Consider the following 23,076-nt stretch of genomic DNA (forward strand, 5'->3'; position numbering starts at 1 on the left):
ATGAATAGATAAAGAAAATGTGGTATACATACACAATGGAATATTATTCAGCCATAAAGAATAAAATTATGGCATTTGCCAGTAAATGGATGGAACTGGAGACTAATCATGCTAAGTGACATACGCAAATCCCAAAAACCAAAAGACAAATGTTTTCTCTGATATGTGGATGTTAACATGCAATAAAAATGTGCAAATAGTGATAATTTAAGTTCTTCTTTTCCTATTTTTATGCCTTTAATTTCTTTCGTCTGTCTAATTGCTCTGGCCAGTGTTTCGAGAACTATATTGAATAGAAGTGGTGACAGAGGGCATCCCTGTCTTGTTCCAGATTTTAGAGGGAATGCCCTCAATTTTTCTCCATTCAGAACGATGCTAGCCTGAGGCTTAGCATAGATAGCTTTTACAATGTTGAGGTAAGTTCCTGTTATCCCTAGTTTTTCTAATGGGACTTACTCAAACTGAAAAGTTTTTTCTCAGCAAGAGAAACAATAAGAGAGGTAAATAGGGAGCCTACATCCTGGGAACAAATCTTTACTCCTCACACTTCAGATAGAGCCCTAATATCCAGAGTATACAAAGAACTCAAAAAATTAAACAATAAGAAAACAAATAACCCAATCAACAAATGGGCCAAGGACCTGAACAGACACTTCTCAGAGGAGGACATACAATCAATCAACAAGTACATGGAAAAATGCTCACCATCTCTAGCAGTCAGAGAAATGCAAATCAAAACCACCCTAAAATACCATCTCATTCCAGTAAGATTGGCAGCCATTATGAAGTCAAACAACAACAAGTGCTGGCGAGGATGTGGGGAAAAGGGTACTACTCTTGTACATTGCTGGTGGGACTGCAAATTGCAGCCAATTTGGAAAGCAGTATGGNTGAATTACAGTAGATGGGGTAGAGAGAGAAGATGGGAGGGGAGGGGAGGGGGGGATAGTAGAGGATAGGAAAGGTAGTAGAATACAACAGTTACTAATATGGCATTATGTAAAAATGTGGATGTGTAACCGATGTGATTCTGCAATCTGTATTTGGGGTAAAAATGGGAGTTCATAACCCACCTGAATCTAATGTATGAAATATGATATGTCAAGAGTTTTGTAATGTTTTGAACAACCAATAAAAAAAAGAATGTGGGGGGAAGAATAGAAGTTCATTGGGTCAAACAAAGAGGACAAGGGAAGGGAGTGAGTGGGGTGGGAATAGGAAAGACAATAGAATGAATTGAACATAACTTTCCTATGTTCATATATGAATATATGACCATGTTCAACCACAAGAATGGGAAGTTATACATCATGTATATATAATATGTCAAAATACATATACTATCATGTATAACTAAAAAGAACAAATAAAAAATTAATAAAAAAAAAAAAGGGCTGGGGTTATAGCTCAGTGGCAGAGCACTTGCCTAGCATGGTTCAGGCACTGGTTTTGATCCTCAGCACCACATAAAAATAAATAAATAAAACAAAGATATTGTGTCCATCTACAACTAAAAAAGTTATAAAAGAAAGAAAGAATGAAAAGAAAAGAAAGATGATCACCACAGGGCAAAGCATTTAGATGAAAAAAAAAAATCATGTACATTCTAAACTTGCTAACAGCCTTATTTTTTTTTCCAATTTAACCACAATCGGTATTCATTCCCACCACCCATTTAAAGCATATTCTCTGAAACACTCTTCCTAATAACAATGATTGAAAATTCTGCTTCTAAGTTATAATCTGCTACCATATTTGATTAGCAAACTATCAGTGCATGATTGCTAGAACATTTGGATTAAATGTAATGAATGCCTATATCAAAAAAGGAAAAAGCAAGGAGAATTGTCAATATCATTCATGAGCTATGCCCTTAAATCAAGTGTTCAACTCATTGGTCCCTTGGTAGAGTTATTATTAAATATTTCCTTAATCTCCAATGTACTGATTTTTTTTTCATTTTGGTACTAACAACAGGTACTGAATTTCTGTGTTGCAACAACTACCCACAAATAAACAGTGAGCAGGTGAATGTCTGTTTCTATGGTTTCTATTTACAGTAGAGAACATTCATAGAGATTGAAACTTGCTACTTTCCTTGGTGATAAAAATTTTTAGTACTGCCTTCTCCTCCCTTTTTCCTATCCTTTTTCTCCACCATCTTGTCCTCATTTCATATATTTTCTTTCTCTTCATCTGGCTCTCTTTCTTAATCACTATTACCTGTAAATTCCATTAAGTGTGACTTAATTTCATTTTTCCATTCCAGGTAAAGTGGACAAAAAGAGCAGGCAGTGGGAGAGCTGTCTGTTCTTTTCTTTAATAACTTTGAGTAAATACATTGTTTCTGAAAATAGACCAGCAATTTAAGAAGAAATGGCAAAGTTTCCTTCTTTGCTTGGACAAAGCTTCTTTCCATGACAAATCTTCCAGTAACAGGGGTGATTTGCTCTTCTCTCTCTGCAGAGGCTGAGATCATTAGATAAGGTAAGCTCCTAGATTGCAGTGAGCCAATTACTTAAGTTGTCCTCAGCAAATACAATGACTTTCTGCTGGATCAAACTAAACCATTTATTATTTATACTCCTCTTCCTTTCCAGTGGCACAAAATTATGATAACCAAAAATTGCTAAAATATGTCAAATGGATAATGAAAAACAAAGGTTTGAAAAATAAGTTTGGATCATTTTTCTTATAATACTCATTGTACAAAACTAAATCACTAAGGGCTCTCAAGCACCTGTCAGTATACAATGATGCAGATAGAAATATTAAGACAAAATGCTTTTGAAAATCTTATCTTCCCAGAACTGTTGAGCAAAGATTCCTGGGAGATGTTCTTCCCTTACATTTGAGAAAGATTAGATTCTGTGAAGTTACTTTCAAACTCAGATCAACTGATATGATTCCTTTGGAAAGGAAAAAAATAGTATTTTGTCCATTAAAGTGAAATAGATTTACAAGACAAATATCAGTCCATTTAACTATAAATGTAAAGGTATAGATAGGTTGAATGAAATAAGTAAGCTCTGTCCTAGAAATCAACATTAGAACTGTGCAGAAGTTTATACAAACCTTCTGTCATTCATGTCTAACTATTCTTCTAATTCCTTAAAAAGCTATTTTCTATTCTACTTGTGAAGATGCCAACAGAATAAAAGTTGTTATTATTATGATTAACATGGTTTTTCTTTGACTAGTAAGTCACTAAATAACACTTATTTCAGATTTGCCCTAATAGGAGTAGCAGAGCCATCTGAACATACCAGTGCTTTCTTCTTGACTTTCTGAGTCACTGGGAGCAAGAAAAGGTATTAACTTATTCTAATTCCCTGCAGCAGCCTTTGGTTTTACCAACTTGCCTAAATAGCCAATTTCCATTGGCAAACATAGAAGATTTTTCTTGCCTCACTCCCAAGTTTGTTTAACCCTATGTGCCAAATTTACAGGTCAATTCATTTTTAGGTCCCTAAAATCACTTGGTTTTATCTCTATCCAACAAGTTTCTGTATTTCTTTATGAAAGATAACCTACAACAAAGTTTCATAGGTAACTTGGATAGTTATCTTTCTGAAAGATAACCAACAACAAAGTTTCACAGGTAACTTGGATGGTATCAAGAAGATATAATACAGGAAGAAATGGGCTTAACTGACTTTCAGTAATAATGATTAGCATTATATCTCCTTCAATTTGGACCCAGCAATAAAGCATGAATTGAAAAGCTGAGATCGGGTGATCCTCTCCTTAATACAAATGCTTCAGAACACAAATGCAAAAACTCCAGCGATATTTTTAAAAATATAGTTAAAATAATGTAAGCACAGAATCATGAACTTCCTGAATGCCTACATGTGTCTGACTTACTTCCATAGTTAACACACTATCCCTGACTAACCCTAACCCTAATCCTCAACTGTAAACCAATGCATGCTATCATCTGCTCACCAATCCCTCTTCTCGTTTTCTGTGGTTCCTAGTGTAATCTCACCGTATTTGCTTTCCTTGAACATTAATTTATTTCCTTTTATTTTTATTTATACTCCTATTAAACAGAAGTATGTGTATTCTCACACTTTTTCTAATGTCTGTTTTAAAAGTTTAGAAAAAGTGCCTTTTTTTTTTTTTAAATTTACATCGTAAGCCATTATGTCCTCTCCTGTCCTTTGTCTCCATTTTTTCTTCACACTTTTGTGTCTCTTCTAATGTACCTGGGTCTCATTCAGGGTTAAAAGCCCTTCTGAGAATACTTTCCTGCCTCACTTTACAGATCAAGAGATGGCTAGAATGATCCCAGCAGCTCACTCAGGAGACTGGGGCAGGAGGGCCACAAGTTCAAAGCTGGCCTCAGTAACTTAGCAAGGTACTGAGAAACTCAATGAGACTCTGTCTGTAGATAAAATATTTTTAAAGGGCTGGGTATGTGGCTCAGTGGTTAAGCACCCCTGGGTTCAATCCCAGTTACCAAAAAAAATGAATCCCATGCACATGTACACACACATAGACGAGGAGAAAGGGCAAAGATGTGCCCTGATGGAATTGAGAAGCAATGAACTAAACAAGGTAAGAGGCAGAATATAAGTATCCCAACCAAGCTCAGAAAGACAATTATTGAAAATGTATTTTTGATTAGTGAGTGTACAGATTAAAATGTAAAATTGTTTTTTCTTTATAATTTAGGATTTCAAAAGTGTAACATACATCTAGACTAATCATTAGTATTTACATGTTTAGTTGATCACAATACAGACCCCTAGAAAAACTCAATATATGTTCTAAGAAAAGAAATTTTAAAAGGAAAAATAAAAAGAGCCAGGTAGAGCTCAGTAGTAGAGTACCCCTGGGTTCAACTCCCAGCACAAACAAAATAAAACAAAAACAAAAAGGAGTTTATAAAGAGAAGAGAATGAAAAGAGGAAAACAACAGACTTAAGGTCAAAAACGGTCATTATGACAAAGCTTTTAACTGGACTCTGAGCTTCCTGGCAGCTAAGAAGGAAGAAAACTGTGGTGTGCAATAAATTATTAGTATCTGCTATAAGGAAACAAATCAATTTTTCAAGAGGAACAAACTTCAACCTTTTGCTGATACTAATTTTAGAATACAGGTTCTTCTACGTTCTAAACATTATTTCTTTTAGAATATCATAAAACTTATAATTCCTTGTCTGAAAATGTCATATAAATTTTATGTGCAATTTCAGAGTGTTCATGGACAATCTCAAGCATATTTTTGAAACTATAGGAGACCATGGTCCACAGGTTAAGGGGTAGAGAAGTTTTAAAAGTAAATAATGACATCAGAAATTGGAAAAGTCATCATCAGTTTTTATCTCTATTTAGGTTAGAAGCAGAATATTAAAGGATAATTCTGTGAAAACAATTTTGTGTCAGTCACATGGTGCATGCCAGAAATCTCACTAATTTGGGAGGCTGAGGGAGGAGGATCAAAAGTTTCAGGTCAGCCTTGGTAATTTAGGGAGACCCTCAGCAACTTAGCGAGACCCTGTCTCTAAGTAAAAATATATAAAGGACTGGGGATGGGTTCAATCCCAAAAAGAAAAGAAAAGAATATTGTAAGATAGAACAAACCATGAACTACATATGCTTATATCTGATCCCTTATGACCAACATACTTGCTAGCCTTTGTTTTTTATGGAATAGGAGACTTCTTAAAAAAAAAAAAAAGTTGTTGCTTTTTGTTTCTTTGTTTGTTTTGAGGTGCTAATTTAATCCAAGGCCTTACATATTTTAGACAAGCACCCTATTCCTGAGCTACATTCCCAGTCCCGACTTCTTAGAATTTCTTTAAATAATGAGGACTAAATAATAAGAACTTTAAATAATAAGGACTAAGAATGTAGCTCAGTGGTGAGCCTAGCATGCACAGGCTCTGGGTTCAATACCCAGTACCAAAAAAAAAGGTCTACAGAAGTATAGAATTCACAATACTCCGATGAGTAAATCAAATAGCAACCTATCATTCCCTTACTTTGTTAGTGTACTAACATGCATGCCAAAACAATATATTATTTGGTTTTCCTTATTGAGGGACTTTATTTAGTCTCTCCAACTATTTTTTCACTCTAAATTATGTTTCCAAAGTTCATCCATACTTTTGTATGTCATTCAATTCATTATTTTCACTCTTGTATAATATTCCATTAAATGCATGAATCACAAATTATTCCTCTTTCATTAGTGGACATTTGGACTAACTCCCGTCTTTTTCTATTGTGAACTGAGTTACTATGAGTGTTTTCTGGGAAGAAGGTTTTACTCTAAGGATGGACCTAGAGGAGGAACTCAAAGGTTCACTGTTAGTAATAATTTAATTCTTGGGGCTAGCCAGTTGTAGGGATGTTTATTAACCATTATAATTTAGAATTTACTAAAATTTATACAGATTCTTTGTATTTACCAAATATATTTTTAAAGATAAATGTTTTAAAAATTATTGATATCCTAGAATATTTTATAAGACTAAAAATTTTTAGAAATGGACATTAAGTCTTCAAAAAATAGTCGGAATTTTACTAAAGAGCAAAATATTCAAAAGTGAAAAGTTATCTATTGGGGTTCTTTAGTCTCCACTAACAGTCATGAAACTCTTTTGCTTTCCATCATTCTACCAAGACCTGCTAAGTCAATAACATGAATTTTTATTTTTCTAAACTACTAGTTCCCTGAGTCAGACTTTTGATAAGAAATCACAGAGTTCAAAGTGATTCAGCACCAAAACCAATATCTGCCTGTTTTGGTATCAACTATTACATAACCCAAATACAAGTTATTGAGTCAGTTTTGTATTGTTTTTATCTGAAACGTCACTGTCGTTGCTGTATTATAATAGCCTGAGGCTAAACAGAGGAATATTCTGTAACTACAGTATATCAGAGGAGAAAACTTTGGGCTTTCCTAACCCACTCCCCAGGGGTTTTCCAGAAAGTGCAGAGGCCAGTGTATTTCTGTTGTATATAAAAGGATTCCTTACATAGGTGGATCAGAGTGCATTATTTTCCTTCCATAGAAAGGAAATTTTTTAAACATAGATGCAGAATATATAGTTAACTATTGAAGTACTTTTAAAGAACAATTAGGTTGATTTAGTATTTCCAAGCAAATTCTGATCCTTATGCCTCCTTAATCTGCTGTTCTATATCTGATCTGTGAACTTTCCTTCACAGATAAATTTCTTTAAAGTAACATATATTTACTGCCTCTCTAAGACTTAGGACTGGGTTCACTTTTCCCACAGCATGACCCCCAAATCTGATAGTAGAGTACCTAGGAGAAAAACTGATAAATTTTTAAAAATAATTTTGGGAAGATCAGACCCACAAAATTAGAAATGAACCCTAAACCTTTTCTCAACATACCTCAATTTTCAAATGCTGGATATCCAGTGATGACGAATACCTACCAACTTTGACACCCTAGAAAGGATGAAACATTTTTTCAAATCCTAATCAGATACAATCCTTTCAGACCCTGCAGACTCTGCTTAGAAGTGGAGGCAGCTGGGCTCCACTGTCCTTTGGCCTTGGATTTCCCTCAGCTCTCATTCTCAGGGTGAACCTAACTCTATGTGTGATCTTTATCATACAATACATCATCTAGGACCCAACTCAGCCTAAACTTCTCAGTGCAGAGTCCTGGATAGAAAAGCCAGTTTCTCTTTATGCACTTTATCTTTATTGCATGCCTTGACCTACCATTACTTTATGAAATTGTTTTTCAGTCTCCCCAATAATCCTCCAAAAAGCCAACAATCCTTTCTCTTCTTCATTACCTTGATCTTTCTTCAGCATATGACCCCAAACCACCATCTTGATTTTTTTTTTTTTTTTTTTTGGTGGTGGTGCTGGGGATTGAACCCAGGGCCTTGTAAATGAGAGGCAGGCATTCTACCAACTGAGCTATATCCCCAATCCCCTTATATTCAATTTTCTTAATTTAAAAAGATGCTTTTTTTCCTTCTACTTTTATTAATTCTTCATTGTTTCCTGTCCAGACTGTTCTTTCTTATGTTAGGTTTTGCTCCATACTGTTTAGCTAATTCACAAATCTAAAGGCTTAGGACTTTGAGACAGGCTCCACTGATCTTAGCCGGATTAATCATGAATCTTTGGTCAGCTGGGACTAGTCAGGCCTCTCATCCTTCTGGAGGTTAGTTTGAGTTTTTTCATGGTAGCTGCAGAATTCCAAGAGCAGTGAGAGAGCAAACCACAACATGCAAGTACTTTCCAAGGAAGTCTCTGCTTTTGTCACAATTGCTACCATGCCATTCATCAAAACAAGTAAATTAATCAAGCTGATTGTCAATATGGCGAGAGACTACCCAAGAGTGGGGACACGAAGAGGCAGGAACAAAGGGAGTCATACCACAACCTACACATCACATATACTCAGCTAAACTATGGGCATTTCTAAAGAAATGCCTCCTTCTCCTGTGTTTTTAGACTCTGCTGCTATGGTTCTTATAAACTTCATGAAGTCTACAATGTTCCATTGTTTATATATTCCTGTTACATCTATAACAGCACCTCTCTGCGAATGACTTCAGAATCCATCCTTACAGAATAGACTTTTTCCTTTGTCTTGACTTTTGTGTTTCTAAATTTCTCCTGGACATTTTCATTGAGATGTCCTATTACAACTTCAAAATTTGACATGCCTAAAAATTGAATGCATTTTTTCCCTTTCTGCTTTAACTGTTCCTTCCATCCCCATAAAAAATTACTGTGTGAAATGACTATTTCTGCTAACACTGCACCTGGTGCCAAATCACATATTTTTCTATTCCAGTCACTTTCTCTTTTTCTTCATCTAATTTATAGTTTTGCCTCTACTATTTACCAGATAAGAATACTCTAGAATCTATTTAATTTTAGTTTCCATTTTCCAACCCTAAAAATAGTGATAAGAAAACTTGCCATACAGAGCTATTATAAAGATTAAATTAGTTTTGTGTGCTTAGCATATTGAAGATACTCAAAAATATTAGTTATTTCCTTTCCTCTTAAGTCTTCTTGTCTTTATTCATGAGATTTTCACCTCCATACCCTTCATTTTTTTAACTGACACAAATCAAAATTAAGCTCTAATGACCTCCCACCAAGGAGTTTACTTACTTTCAGCCTCCACATTTGCCAATGAGGATAATAACAGCTATCTATCTCATTGAGTTGTTGTGAGATACAAAAGACATGCAAATGGAGTTCTTTATATGGTGGGTAACACAATAAATAGTAAGCCCTCAAATGCTAATTATTACAATCTATTGTTCTACTAACAATAAATCAAAATCATAGGAAAATATGTTCGTTCCTTCTGCAAAGATTAGAAAATGCTTCTAAGAAGAGGATCATGTAAGCTAAACACTGAAAAAAGGGTACAATTTCCCCAAAATCAAGACTGATCTATCCTACTTCTGCGCATTCATTCTCATATTTGTTTCTTCATTTAAGCATTAAGTAATTATTTTTTCAAGTGTGTACTTCATGACAGTTTGTGCCACTCTTGTACACTGATCAGCATCTGTCCATGCTGAGAGAATGATGAGCAGCCCCTGGCATCAGGGAGCTGGCCCGGTACTAAGGTCAGGCCTCAGTGTTCCCTCATCAACATCAGACAAGACCACCCTGTGACCATGATGTATGAAGTCAAAAACATGATCGTATCACTCCAGAATCATGTTTGAACATCCACAAAAAATGAACATTGTCCAACCACAAAAATGACCAAACATCTATCTATCTCGATAAACCTGAGTGACTGCTATTTCAGCACCAGTTACGGCATCAATCTACTACTAGTCTTTCCTTCTTCTCAAAAATATTTATTGACACCCAATCATATATTTATCTCCGTTTCTTGACAGCATTGATCCAGAGCAAACCCCCGCTTGCTTCAACTCTCCCCAAAATCACACCCTCAAACTTCTAAATCCTTTCTAACATCCTCTTACAGAAATGATCCACTCTTCTCCATGGTATGTGTTCTTCTCTGCAACAAGTAATGTACCACTACAGATGTGGTCTTGGTGGTCTTTTGTTGAAGGGCATTGACATAACATTCTTGTTTTTTTCAGTCTTACCTCCAGGGATTGCAAAATTCTCTGCAGAGGAAACACCATCTTATTAATTTTTTATAACTCCCATGATGGAAAAACAATGCCTTTAATAAAGTGAGAGGATACAAAAAGTTTATTGAATGCATACATGAATCCCTTAGAACTTCTTTTCTTCAATCATCAGAAGTGCCAAAAAGACTTAGGGAAATCATTCTGAGTCCTGTTACTCAGAGGAATAACAGGCTCCTTAGAGGAATGACTCCTGGGCAATGACTTGGCAGTCAGCACAATGCTGGGGCTTGCAGGATGGTGTCTTGATCTGTCATAATTGGCTAATATTCAGAAATGGCAAAAAAGACATATGTGAGGCTAGGATAGCATTACAGTGACCTTAAGAACCATATGGGATTCTTCCAAATCATCCAAATCAAGCTGCCAATGCAGTATGCAACATTTCTGTTAAAGAAAATATTTGTGATAAGATTCTCAATTCCTTAAAAATTATACACATAAGATATATTATGTATACCTTACATAAATGAAGTTCAGAAGTTTATAGTAATTGCCATTCCTTGAGTTGCATTGTCATGTTACTCTCAAAATGCCAGAGAAATCATTAAAAAAAGATCTAACTGAGAAATGTAGCCTAAATGTAAAAGCACTATAAAATATGCCATGTAAATTTTTAAAAAGAAGACCTTAATAAAAACATTAAAGACTAACATGCAAATTAACTCAATTTTTAAAAAGAAAAACATCTAAAAAAACTTTTGTTGAAAAAAATGACACCACAGAAAGATTTTGACAAAGGATAGTCTATTAAGCATATGAATTTAGCCAAATAAGCAATAAGGTGGGTAATATGGATCACGTGATTTATATTTGCATCTATGCATTTTAGCAAAATTCTTCTATTACATTAATCTTCAAAGAAACAGCCACATAAACTAATACTAAAGTTGCAGGCTTTGGGAAATAGCTGTAAGGAGCCCTGAAATATCATTAAAGCTGCTATTAATCTGCACAACTACCTTCCCTAGGGAAAGCAACCCAATGCTTTCAATGCTAAGAAGTGCTAAGAACCCCCATTAAAAATGGGAGCCACAAAATACTGCAGAGAAATTAGCAGCTAATTAGAAAGAAAATTAGCAAAAAGAAGATATAATTATTTTGTTTGATAAGGTTTAGGAATGTAACAGTGAAAAATCTATTAATATTCAGTAAACTTTCAGTATATATTAGCTGAAAAATATTTCATATACATAATAATTTTAAATTATGTATGTCAACCATAAAAACCGAAACAAGTTTGGTCCCAAAACGTTAATTTTATAAATTGGGTTTTGGTTTTCTGTCCATTTAAATGCTCTGGCCAGTAATTCCTTAACTTTGAATGTAACCATTATATGGTTTTAAATGTGTTCATGTGATGTTTAGATGCCATTTTCATGAGATTTACAATGTGTTGCTGGCTTGATATTCATTCTACATTATAACGAATATCTGAATCAGTCTATGAATTTAGTATTTTCACCCCAGGGGCATATTAGAGCAACTGATTTCTGGGATCCTGGAATTATGCTACTATTAATGCAATTCTAAACAAAAATTAAGATATGAACAATTAATTGAGAGAAGAATGGATAACAGTCTGTGCCTTTAATGTAGTTTTCCTGGTATTAAAAAGCAACTGAAAGAGAAAAAGTTAAAAAAAAAAAGAGGGGGAGGGTGATACTCTGTCATATGCTTTTTAAAAGACCTGAGATTTGGAGCAATCATTCGTTTAATTATCCATTTACCCAACCAATGTTTATTTTGCTTAGCATCACTCTAAGCTCAGGGGCTAGGCAATGGCTCCCCTTCCCATCACTCACATCCAAAGCTCCTAGTCTGACCGAAAACAAATTAATAATATTGACAAAGGATGCTAAAAGGCTCCAAGCAGGAACACCTAATCTAGACTAGAATTCTCAGAAAGGCCTGGGATGGGAGGGACAAAAAAAGGCGAGTCCTAAATAATGAGTTAGAGCTGGTCAGGGAAAGTAGAGGAAGGAGAGGATTGCAGACAGACAGAATAGACCATGGGAAAGGCAAGCCTGCTGGTGACAGAATGGAACTTTCAAAGACAGAAAAGATGCTCAGAACAGGAGACCAGCCCAGGGAAAGAATATCGGGAGCTTGGACTAGAATGGAGATGTACAAAGAATGATCCATTTATATAGGTGAAGGAAAAGCTGCTGACTAAATAATAATATACAATATTTACAAATTTCCTATGTATCGGGTTCTCTGCTCTGCACCCTTTCTGCACAGCATCTCATTAATATCCTACAACGATCAAGTGAGATAGATGTCATAATTATTTATATTTCCCAGAAGAGAAACTACTCAAGATCACATAGTTAAGTGATAACAGAGACAAATTCAGTTCCAGAACCTTTGAGTCCTTATACTGTGTCTTTAAAGCATACCACACTACATGTCAAAAAGAACAACCAGCATATTATTTCTATTAAAACTCTATACCACTAACATTTGGACAGTTAAGATATCGACTGGAAGAACCTAAAAGTAGCTCTAGTTTTTATTTACCATGTAAATTCTCAGTGTAGTACTCATAGTTGGAAAATCCAAAGGGAATTTTTTTTGAGCTGACAACCAGTTAGTTAATTGAGGCAAAGAATTGTTTGTTGATTTTTCTGCCTTGGGAACACAAGACAAATTAAAGTGCATAGTACATAGTAGGTTCTAAAGAAAAAAAAAAAGTTAGTCATGCTTCACTGTATAGAAGATTGTGTCTACTTTGACAATATTATTTTGGTGAGATGCTTAAGTATTATTTGTCAAAAGGGAACATCAAGATAAATGAACAGAGACAGTCCATGTACTTAACTGAATTTACTTGCATAAAAACAAGCCCATTCAAATCCAATAGAATCTTTTGTGCTTTCAAAGAGTAAATTCAATCAAGGTGGAATTTAGGTTTTAATCTTTAAGACTACAGTTCAGTAGTTAATGATTTATTTTACTTTCACAAGATTTTTTTCCATTGTTTGTTGAAAACCTAAAAAGAAAAAAAATCAATACTTTTACTAAAGAGAGAGTGGTTCTGAATGAAATATCGCAATTGAAATTTTTATAGTATTATCACCTTTATTACATTTCCTAGAAAAGATGATACCCAGCTCATTTTTATGATTCCATACTATGGTGTTTCATTGCTTCTCAAAGGTATTTTTGAAATACAAGTAATCAAGTTTTATTGCCATTACTTTTAAATGCTATTAACTAAACTTTAACTTTGATATCAATGTATCTCAATTTGTTCCTCTTTTTCTGACTTTTCCTTTTTTTTAATGGCTTAAACAAAAGACATTTTTTTCATAGTTCAGGAGACTTTGTCATTTTTTTATACAGTTTATTTTAATTTGGTAGTTAACTATAATTTTGTGTCAAAGCGGTGACAATTTATATAAAATTTCATTAGGTAACTAATTGAAGTAAATAGTTTTATTAACATAAACATTGTATGGTAATATTAACATGAAAAATTATACAATATTATATACCTGAGATGAAAGTCTGTATTCAATTAATTATTTTAGCAACATATTTGTTATATTATTATTTAACATCTTGATAAATGGTTCATAATGACAATTTAATGGATGGGGAGAATAGAATACCTCGTAATCCTATAGGTAATACTGTCGTTTAATAATAGATGCTTTTAATTAAACTCATGGCATCTAAACATGCTCTTGAGAAATTTTAAATTCTAAAATCTCATCTTGGATTTATCCAAAACATTTGATTTGATAAAAAGCAATATGTATATTATATATATACATATATATTTGCTTAGTCTCAAAAAACTAGAGTATTTAAATATATTTTATCTTAGAGAAGAACTGAAAATGCATTATTTTCATGTCAACACATGTGCTTTTATTATCCCTTGAAAAAAAAACACCAAGGTAAAGAAACAGTCTGGATAAAGAACCACTGTGGGATGATAAAGAACCACTTTCTAGTGACTTAACTACTCAAAGTAGATAAAAATCCATTATGTAAGATTGACTTAGGAATATTTTGATGCCTCTCTCTTCTTTCTTTCCTTCTTGTTTTATAATAGTAATTTTAATTTTTAAGCCATATTATTTCTCTTTGACTAATTTGACTTTCAAAACCTGGATTCACATCCCAGCTAAGAAAGAAACTGACATCTAGGTAAAAAATGATTAGAAACCTTGTATACAACTAGTATTGGATAATTTTTAAATTCTTCAATATTTAAATTACCAAACAGGAAAACCTTACGTGGTTCTAAAACAAAGATGTAAGAATCTTCAGAGCATAGACTCTTAGCATTTCACCATGTACTTTCTTAAAGCCAGACAATGGCAGTGACCTTAGATGATACAAAATCTTAAATCTTGTCTAACACATTAAAGAGAAGGAAAATACTCTCTAAACGAAGAGAGAAATTTCATTACCTTTGTACTTATTAACATTCTAATCTTTTTAGCCCATAAACTACCAACATAATTATAAGTTACAAATATTTACTCTTGCTTTCTTTTTCAAGGCAGCCCCTAGAATCCTGAGCAGGTAAAGAATCAAAAATAATTGAGGAGAAGAAAAAAAACTTTCTACTTTGCTTCTTCCTTTGCTAAAGTACTTCCTTTGCTGAAGTGCTAACAAGACATACAAAGATACCATTGTATCGGTGGCTCCTCCAGGCCTCGGATACACAAAGGTAGGCCATTCTCAAGTTAGTGGGGGACAGAACTTCATAGCCTTTACAGTTTAGGTGCAGTGCTGAGACACTTCTTAACATAAAGCCACATTAGGCAAGTAACAAAACAAAGACTGATTCCTCGACTTTGCTGAGTCATTCACCTAGCACCATACCTGGCTCATGGAATGGACAGAGAGCACAATTGTGGACTCTCCAGCAGGAGCATACACAAGAATACAACACAGAAAGATATGGAGCTTAATTAAAATATAAGATTTAGATATTACTCTATTGATTCATTGTCCCCCTCACTCCACCATCCCCTCTCCCTCCATGGTGCTGAGAATCAAACCCAGGGCCTCATGCACAACAGACAAGTCCTCTATCACTGAGCTAACACTCCAAGCTCAGATTTTATTTTTTATGAAAACCTAATTTATGCCTTTGAGAAGCTTATGGAGTAGAACTGCAGCAGTGTATTTCACTGTTGTTACCGTAACAAGAATCACACGCAAAGGAAATTCAAATTGTTTATGCTAACTGCTACCCCTTGGCCTATGTGGTCAAGTGGGTGAAGCAAAAACCATCAGCTGCTGTTTTTTGTGCTTCTCTCCACACTCCCCTCCCACCAGTCCTCTCTCCAGGAGACTAAGGGACCTCATCTCTGACCCTAGTTCAGACACAGACAACAGCTAAGGCACAACTAAATGTAAAGATGGCCTTAGGCCTTAGCCTAAGCAACTTCATTTAAAAACTCCAGTGTGAAACCTGAAGTCTAACCAGGCATGCCTAAGGAGCCTTCCAGTATGGCCCTCAAGCACAAACAAGTCACTAATCCCCACCCTGATAAACTCAGAGTGAAGTCAATGGTATGTTGCCCTAACTCTGATAAAAGCAAGAAACAAGAAAATCAGGGTGGGGACCACCAGACCAGATGCTTTAATCACAGGGCGAATGACATCACTTAGAAATCCCACAGCAGCTGATAGGGATTGAAAGGGTGGTCAGAAGCCCCAAAATTTAGTATAAATGATGGAACAAATGAACAGACTTTCAGCCAACCGACACTGATGCACACAAACCTGAGCACCTGAGGAGGACCTAGACTGACATCCCAATTCGTATCATCTGCCTGATCCTCTGCATTGTTCTCACCACTCTCAAACTCTACAGCAGCCTCTTGACTCTGGTGAGAAAAGGACTTCTCCCTATGACCACCTCCTCAGCCAGCTGTCAGATCTAACCCAGGAGAAGTCTGCCTTGGTCCCTGATCTAATCACCACAGTCTGAGTGAGTGTGCATCTGCTGGACTTAGATCCTAAGGCTTGAGACTTTTGATCTGACACTTGAGCTTAGCATGCAGAGGGAATGTCTGTCATGAGCCTGTCATAATTAAGTGTGTCTGCAGTGCTTAGAATTAATCTAGAATTGTTTGCTGTGAATTGATTGTGTCTATTGTAGTGTCTAGCATTAAGGCTTGTCATTTTCTTGATTAAGAACCTTAATAACCTATAGAGTGAAATTATATTGAGTGATTTGAGTGAATAAAGTATTGAAAAGGGCAGAAACATGTGGACATTCTTTATTTCTCCCCCTCGACTGCATAAGTCACACCTTTTGCCCATCATGACACTAAGCAAGTGGGCAAACAACTTTTTAAACTAGTTATAGATAAATGGTGCTACATTATTGCTGATCATTTTATTTTTCATCAATATATTGCAATGCTTGAATTTCTTACATTAAAATTAGCAAAACGTGAAGCCATTTTTCTTGACTTCAAGATTCATATGTAATTTCCATTTCATTATTTTCTGGGTTAACTTTATATCTTGAAAAACACTATATATTATTAAATATAATAATATTATATTTAAAGAGAGCTCTGTGGGGCTGGGTTTGTGGCTCAGTGGTAGAATGTTTGCCTAGCATGTGCAAGGCCATGGGTTCAATCCTCAGCACCACATAAAAATAAATAAATAAAATAAAGGTATTGTATCCAACTACAACTAAAAAAAAAATATTTTTAAAAAGAGAGAAAGCTCTGAGTAAAAAGACGCTGAGAGTAATGTTCATGAGGGATTTCATTTTGAAGATGTAGGGGGAAAAAATCTATAAAAAGTTGTATGAATAAGTTCAAATTGAAGATAAGATAAATGCAGTAATGGTTCTTTACAGAGACAAAATTATTTAAGAATTGAGCTTTTATATCACTTAATGTAAGATACTCAGAAAAGTTACAGCCTTTCTAAGAGGAATAATCATCAATTAGTAAATTGGTTTCTTTTATCAATAGACTAGCTCTTTTGTCAACATCTCTACTTTCAAGTACTAAAAAAGAAAAGAATTTGACAAACCAAACTGATTTACCCTGGCACTAATAACTCGTGAAGTACTTGCACTAAATTTCTTACTTATGCAAGTCAAGAATAAAGATATAAACAGTTAGGCAGGGTGGCGAACACAGGCAGGAGATCACAAATTTGACGCCAGGCTCAGCAACTTATCAAGACCCTGTCTCAAAATAAAGAATAAAAAAGGCTGGGAATGTAGCATCCCTAGGTTCAGTAGCCAGTATCAGAACAAAAAGACATAAATATATGAACACCAATATACACTGCATTACACTGTTCTAATTAGAAATTAGATGATTCAACTTTCATTGGCTTCCCATTACCTACCCATCTCACATGTATGAATATAAACAATAATCTTCCCTTAGTAATATTTACTGAACTCAATAAACCACATGAACTTCCACAGTGTTCATAAGGAAAAATGAATTATAGTTTGAAAAAAAACACACTAAAGATATTAAAATAAGTTATTTTTGTATGATTCCTTCCATAGTACAGCACTGGGCAGGCCTCTTGAGACACTCCTTCTGATGACTGCTAAGTTAAAATCACTTCTCTTTGAGGGACTAGGTATGTGGCTCTGTGGTAGAGAGCATGCGTAGGCCTTGGGTTCAATCCCAAGAATTCCCCCAATACACACACACACACACACACACACACACACACATCACTTCTCTTTGAAATGGAGTGGAATTCAAGAGGCTGCAGCTACTTGCCCCAAAAGTATTAAAGAAATTTAGCCATATGGTGGCAAAGACCTCCAGAAGTAATCTGGGTTCAAAGGTGAGGCCTCTGTGTGCACTTAGAAGGAAAGAAGTGGGCTGTCCTGGGCTGGAAGCAGAATGGTAGCATTTTCTGGATCTTATTCCAGTAGGTATAGTGATTCCAAGGAGGCTCACTGCAGAGATCTGAGTTGGCAGTGACAGATGGAAACACTGCTGAGAACCGATTTCAAGTCGAAAGGTCAGGAGTTATGTACAGAGGGAAAAAGAGTATTCTTGGTTACAGATGGCCCCTGAGAATCAAAAAATAGCCACAATACTTTAGCTGCTTTATTTTGGCTTGTAGGCAAAGACCATCTAAATTAATAAGGACACTACTCATGCCTTTTACCCAGTGCATGATCACCTTTGGATTGCTTATCTTGAGTCTGTCAGCCTGCTTTCTTCAGCATTAAGAATGAATGCTTGATAGAATAAGAGTTGTGTTTCCAAGACAGATGTGGTGGCCCACACCTGTAATTTCAACTTGTGAGGTAGAAGGATCACAAGTTCAAGGCCAACTTGAGCAATTTAGCAAGACTTTGTCTCAAGATAAAATAAAAAGGGCTGGGATGTAGCACAGTGGTAGAGCACCCATGGGTTCAATCCCCAGTACCAATATATATATATATATATATATATAACAAAATAAAAGAGTTTGAGTTCCCAAATAATCAGAAAATTCAGAAATCGAGGCAACTCTAGAGACTTTATAGATGAGGAGATGGAGGCATTACACAGTTAAATGAACTGAATATTTAATTTATTTAAACCTAGTAGATTATGAATTCAAGGCACTAAATATTAACATTATGGTATTTTTCTAATATGTTACACCAAATATAAAATATACATACAGCCATTTATTACACAGAAATCATGTGATAATAAAAACATATAAGTAAACATTCCACGAATAAGAAAATATATTTCTTGTAGATCATTATAGAAAATAAATGTTCACACAGGTGATTTTCTCATTTAAGAACTCAATTCCATTCATCAAAAGTACAAATTCAATTCATTTCTATTTAGGTATAAATTAAAACCTTTTATAAGCTCTTGATGTTGAAAAGACTCTCAAAAATCATCAAACCACCTTTCATATTAGGATACATGAATTTGGAAACTAACAATAATGTTTCCTGGCCTATCATCTTATTCCCTGGGACAGTAAGAGATGTTGCAAACCACATAAAAAGAAAAAATACTTATATGAGATCATGAGTGAATCCCCAAGACTCTTTCATTAAAGAATCATTCTATAAAATGAGTACATTTCATGAGAGACATTCTCAGTCTTGAATTTCATTGAAACCAGGCAGCAATAAGACTGGGACCCACAACAGTCTCCACTTGCTCCCAATTCACCAGACCCCATGTATCCATTATCAAGACTGCAGTTTATCCAACTATCAGCTGATAGTTGTATATTCAACTATCAGCAGTAGCTCTCTTCCCCACTCATCATATCTACTACTGTTCCTCCTGGTGGTTGGATAGATGGATGGATGAATGGAAGCATGGAATGACCAAGTACATAAAATTTTGCTCCTTTGTTGCACTATGATTCATAGGGCTTATTCAAATACCAAGATATAAAGTCTTTTTATTTTTTTTTTTCAGGATCAAATCTTTATCTACTCTTTCAGAGAAATGTTCTCTTTATTTTTCTTGTTAAACTTTAGTAACTCTCTGTACCTGGCCAATGTTTAATCATCATAACCAAAAGATATCATAATTTGAGTCACATACTTCAGAATCTGGGAATTCAAAGAAAAAATGTCTCTGTCATGATTTTAGTGGGAAAAAAATAGAATTGTATAAAAGTCACCATCTATGTTGATTAACCTATGTGTGTGACTACTAAGAATGAAAAGGATTAGAATTCATATTAGGATGTCATGTATAACTTAAAAGAACAAATAATTTTTTTTTAAAAAAGAATCATGTTAGGACTTGATATATGCTTCAAAAGTCAAAACAAAAACAAAAGAGAGCTGAACTTTAGATTTTAAAGGATGGTTTAAGAGAGTCTATGGTTTACCTGCAAATGAAATATATTTCTGTTTTTAAAGTGACCGCTGGATTATTTCCTGTTTCTGTTGATGGAAGTGCACCTGGCCCATGGGTATACATACTATAATCAAAGTCATTTCAGCAACAATTACCTGCAAGTTTCACACTGACTTTTCAAGAAAGGTATGTTTCAACTAATGGTTTTTTTACCAGCACTTCCATAAACTCTCTATGCAACTCTGGAGAATAGGAGGTTGAAGATAGGTAGGAAGGAAAACTCAGTACCCAGCCCTCAGAGAGTTAACAAATAAAGTGTAGGTCTGTACTACTCACGGCTCTGCTTGTAGGCTCCTGTCTTCGGCCACGTAGTTAGAAGGAATATAGCCCTGCAATTGCTGGCTGGAGCCATCTGCCCTTTTCTCCAAGTGTCTGGCCAGCCACCAGCCCTCATGGGAAGTGTCCAGGACTTGGAGTTTGTCACCTGCACGGAAGCTGAGGTCCTCTGCTGTCCGAGCTTGATAATCAAACAGAGCCACAAAGTAGTGCCTCTGGCTTCTCTTGGGTTCATGTTTCGCAGTCTGAGGAGCTTCAGGGGGAGAGTGGGCCCCTGGATTCTCAATTACCACCGACTTGTCTGCCTCCTGGGACATGCAGGGGAGACAGGGTTCCAAGTATGCCCAGAGCCTCAAACAGATATTGCCCATGGTGCCCCGGTTAGGAGAGGGGGAGAGGGCCTTCCCTCTCCCCGTCGTCTCCACAGATCCACTTTCTCTTCTCTTCTTCTCCAGGTAACTTTGAAATCAGCTCCAACTCACCATACTTTGGAGAGTGTGCTAAGTCCTGTTTCAGAGCAGTCCCCGCAGATCTGGATGCAGCAAGCCCTGCCTGGGATTCACCTCCTGGTTTTCTTCAGCTGTAGCTGCTGCCCCAGAGCAAAATCAAGTGGGAACTGGGCAGTTGTTCAGGAGGAAAATGCCTCTTCTTCCTGTCTGCTCAAGAATCCCACAACAAAATAAAAGTAAATTAAAAGGACTTTAAATAAATATCTGAGAGCAGAAAGAGCCACCTTGCCCTTTGTCTAAAGAAAAAAGTTAGCAAGAGAAAGATACTATTTCCAGGTAAAATCTCCATGTCTCACCTGTGCCACAGCCCTCTCCAGGCTTCAAGCGTGCTCCTTTGGTTCCACCCGTCCTGATCCTGACTTTTCTTTTCTGTTTTGCTAATGAATAACCAACAGACAGAAACTATTGCCTTTAACATCCTGAGCTATGTACAGACTGTAATAATTTCTCCTTACTTCCTGGTTTCTTCTGTGATCTAAATGGGATTCCCCTCCCAGTTACCCCTCCCTTCTCACACACCCAGGATAGGCCAGCCCCCTTACCAGGAAGCCAAATTCCTTTCATTTTATCCTGGAGAAACAGGCTACCACAGGTAGCCTGTGTTTTGCTATATTCCCAGCACAGAAATCAGGGCAGAGGATTTTTTTTTCCACCACAAATATGAGTAGAATTGTTTTGCAACCACTAGGGGAAATAAAAAAGGCAAATCAGAGTGTTCAGATATTTGTTGCCAGACACAGGGCAATTGAGAAGGAACCATTGAGTCCCTACTTTTTTTTTTTTTTTTTAACCACCAGGAATAGATTTTAATGGCCTTAAAGTATATTCACAGTCTGGAAAAGTAAGAGAGCAGATGACTAAAACTCTGAGAACCTGAAACACTGTTTTTTTCCCACAGAGACATTTGATTTCCCATCCTTCACATACTATTTCTGAAACACACACACACACACACACACACATTAGGTGACCAGTAGAGAAAAACAAGTGGAAGGGCTCTTTGTAAACCACCATGAAGAATCTTTCTGTTAAACTTTGACCCCCAGCTCTATACTGGTTCTTTCTAACTTGGCAGGGGTGGTGGCAGAGTTCAGGGACTGAAAAGGCTGAGAACAAGACAATCATTCCAGGCAGGCCAAGGGTTTTGATCTATTTCCCCTAGTTTAGGGCAGCTTTCTCACAAATGTGTTTCCTGAATCTCAAGAACAACTGGACAGGACTTTGGGCAGATCAACCAGCAGAGAGCATTACAAATTGTTCGTGATATGCCACTTGTTCCTGTATAAGATATTTATTTAAAAATTTCTCTCTTAGGAGCTGGAGGTATTGCTCAATGGTAGAGCACGTGCTTAACAATCACAAGGCCCTGGATTCAAATCCCAGCAGCAAAACAAAGTTTCTCTCTTAAAAACAAGATAAGAGCTGTCAGAGTCTGGAACCTGGCTAACCTAGCCCTAACACAATCTCAAAACTCTTGTTCTTTCTCGAATTGCAAGGCAGTTTTAGCAATTAGAATAATGAAAGTTAAAAAAGAAAGAAGGAAAAAAGAAAACCAAAGAATCATGGCCACAGCTACATTGCTCTAAAACTAGGTACAAGGGACAGATCATTTGGTTAGAACAAAATCTTGTCATGCTCCCAGGTTTCTCCACTTGTCCCCCTTGTCAGAATAGAAGTAAAAATTTTCAGGAATAGAAAAGCTAAAAGCTGAGCTAGGTTTTTATTGTATTGCTTTGTTTTGATTTGATTTTTTTATGACATGGAACTTAAAATAGAAGGCATTTATAATTCCATATTTTATACAGAAGAGAAAAATAATAATTATGTAATACTGACAAAACATTAAATTATTTTGTTCCAAAAGCAATATGTACCCTGCAAGTAGAGGATCCTGTTAATGCCCCTAAACAAAGTTGCAGATGCTGAAGTCTACATGATCTAGAAATGAAAGCAGATTTGGAAACAACCAGTGAGATGTGTCAAACCCAATTTGTAAGTGGGGCCTGAGACTTCAAAAATTTGAAGATTCCAAATTCAAATATGACTTCACTATAGTTACGACAAGGCATTCTGTAAAAAAGACAAAGCAGCAGCTTGCACGGCAGAGTCACAGAGCAAGTGAATGAAAGTGAAGAAGCAGTCAACCATCCAATGATGGCCCAAGAAGCAGAGTACAGGGTGGGAAGGGGCTTCCTCCTGCGAAGAGTACTAGGATCCTCCAGTCACCCAAGCTTGAAGGCTCGCCATCATCTTTTACTGGCTCTTTGGTTTCTTCCAGCT

The 23,076-nt window shown here is 35.9% G+C and overlaps 1 protein-coding gene across 1 annotated transcript in view; it reads right to left on the reverse strand.

The window, feature by feature from the left end:
- Frk (fyn related Src family tyrosine kinase) overlaps positions 1 to 21,274 on the reverse strand; it is a 98,477-nt gene extending 77,203 nt beyond the window's left edge. Inside the window, exons 1-2 of the mRNA XM_015500387.2 lie at positions 21,093 to 21,274; positions 20,288 to 20,943 (exon numbers count right to left, since the gene is read on the reverse strand). Of these exons, the coding sequence (XP_015355873.1) occupies positions 20,288 to 20,658 (371 nt within the window). The 5' untranslated portion in view covers positions 20,659 to 20,943; positions 21,093 to 21,274. The remainder of the gene's footprint in view (positions 1 to 20,287; positions 20,944 to 21,092) is intronic.
- Between the last annotated feature and the right edge of the window lie 1,802 nt (positions 21,275 to 23,076).

Source organism: Marmota marmota, unplaced genomic scaffold (assembly GCF_001458135.2).
Source record: "Marmota marmota marmota unplaced genomic scaffold, marMar, whole genome shotgun sequence".
NCBI lineage: Eukaryota > Metazoa > Chordata > Mammalia > Rodentia > Sciuridae > Marmota > Marmota marmota.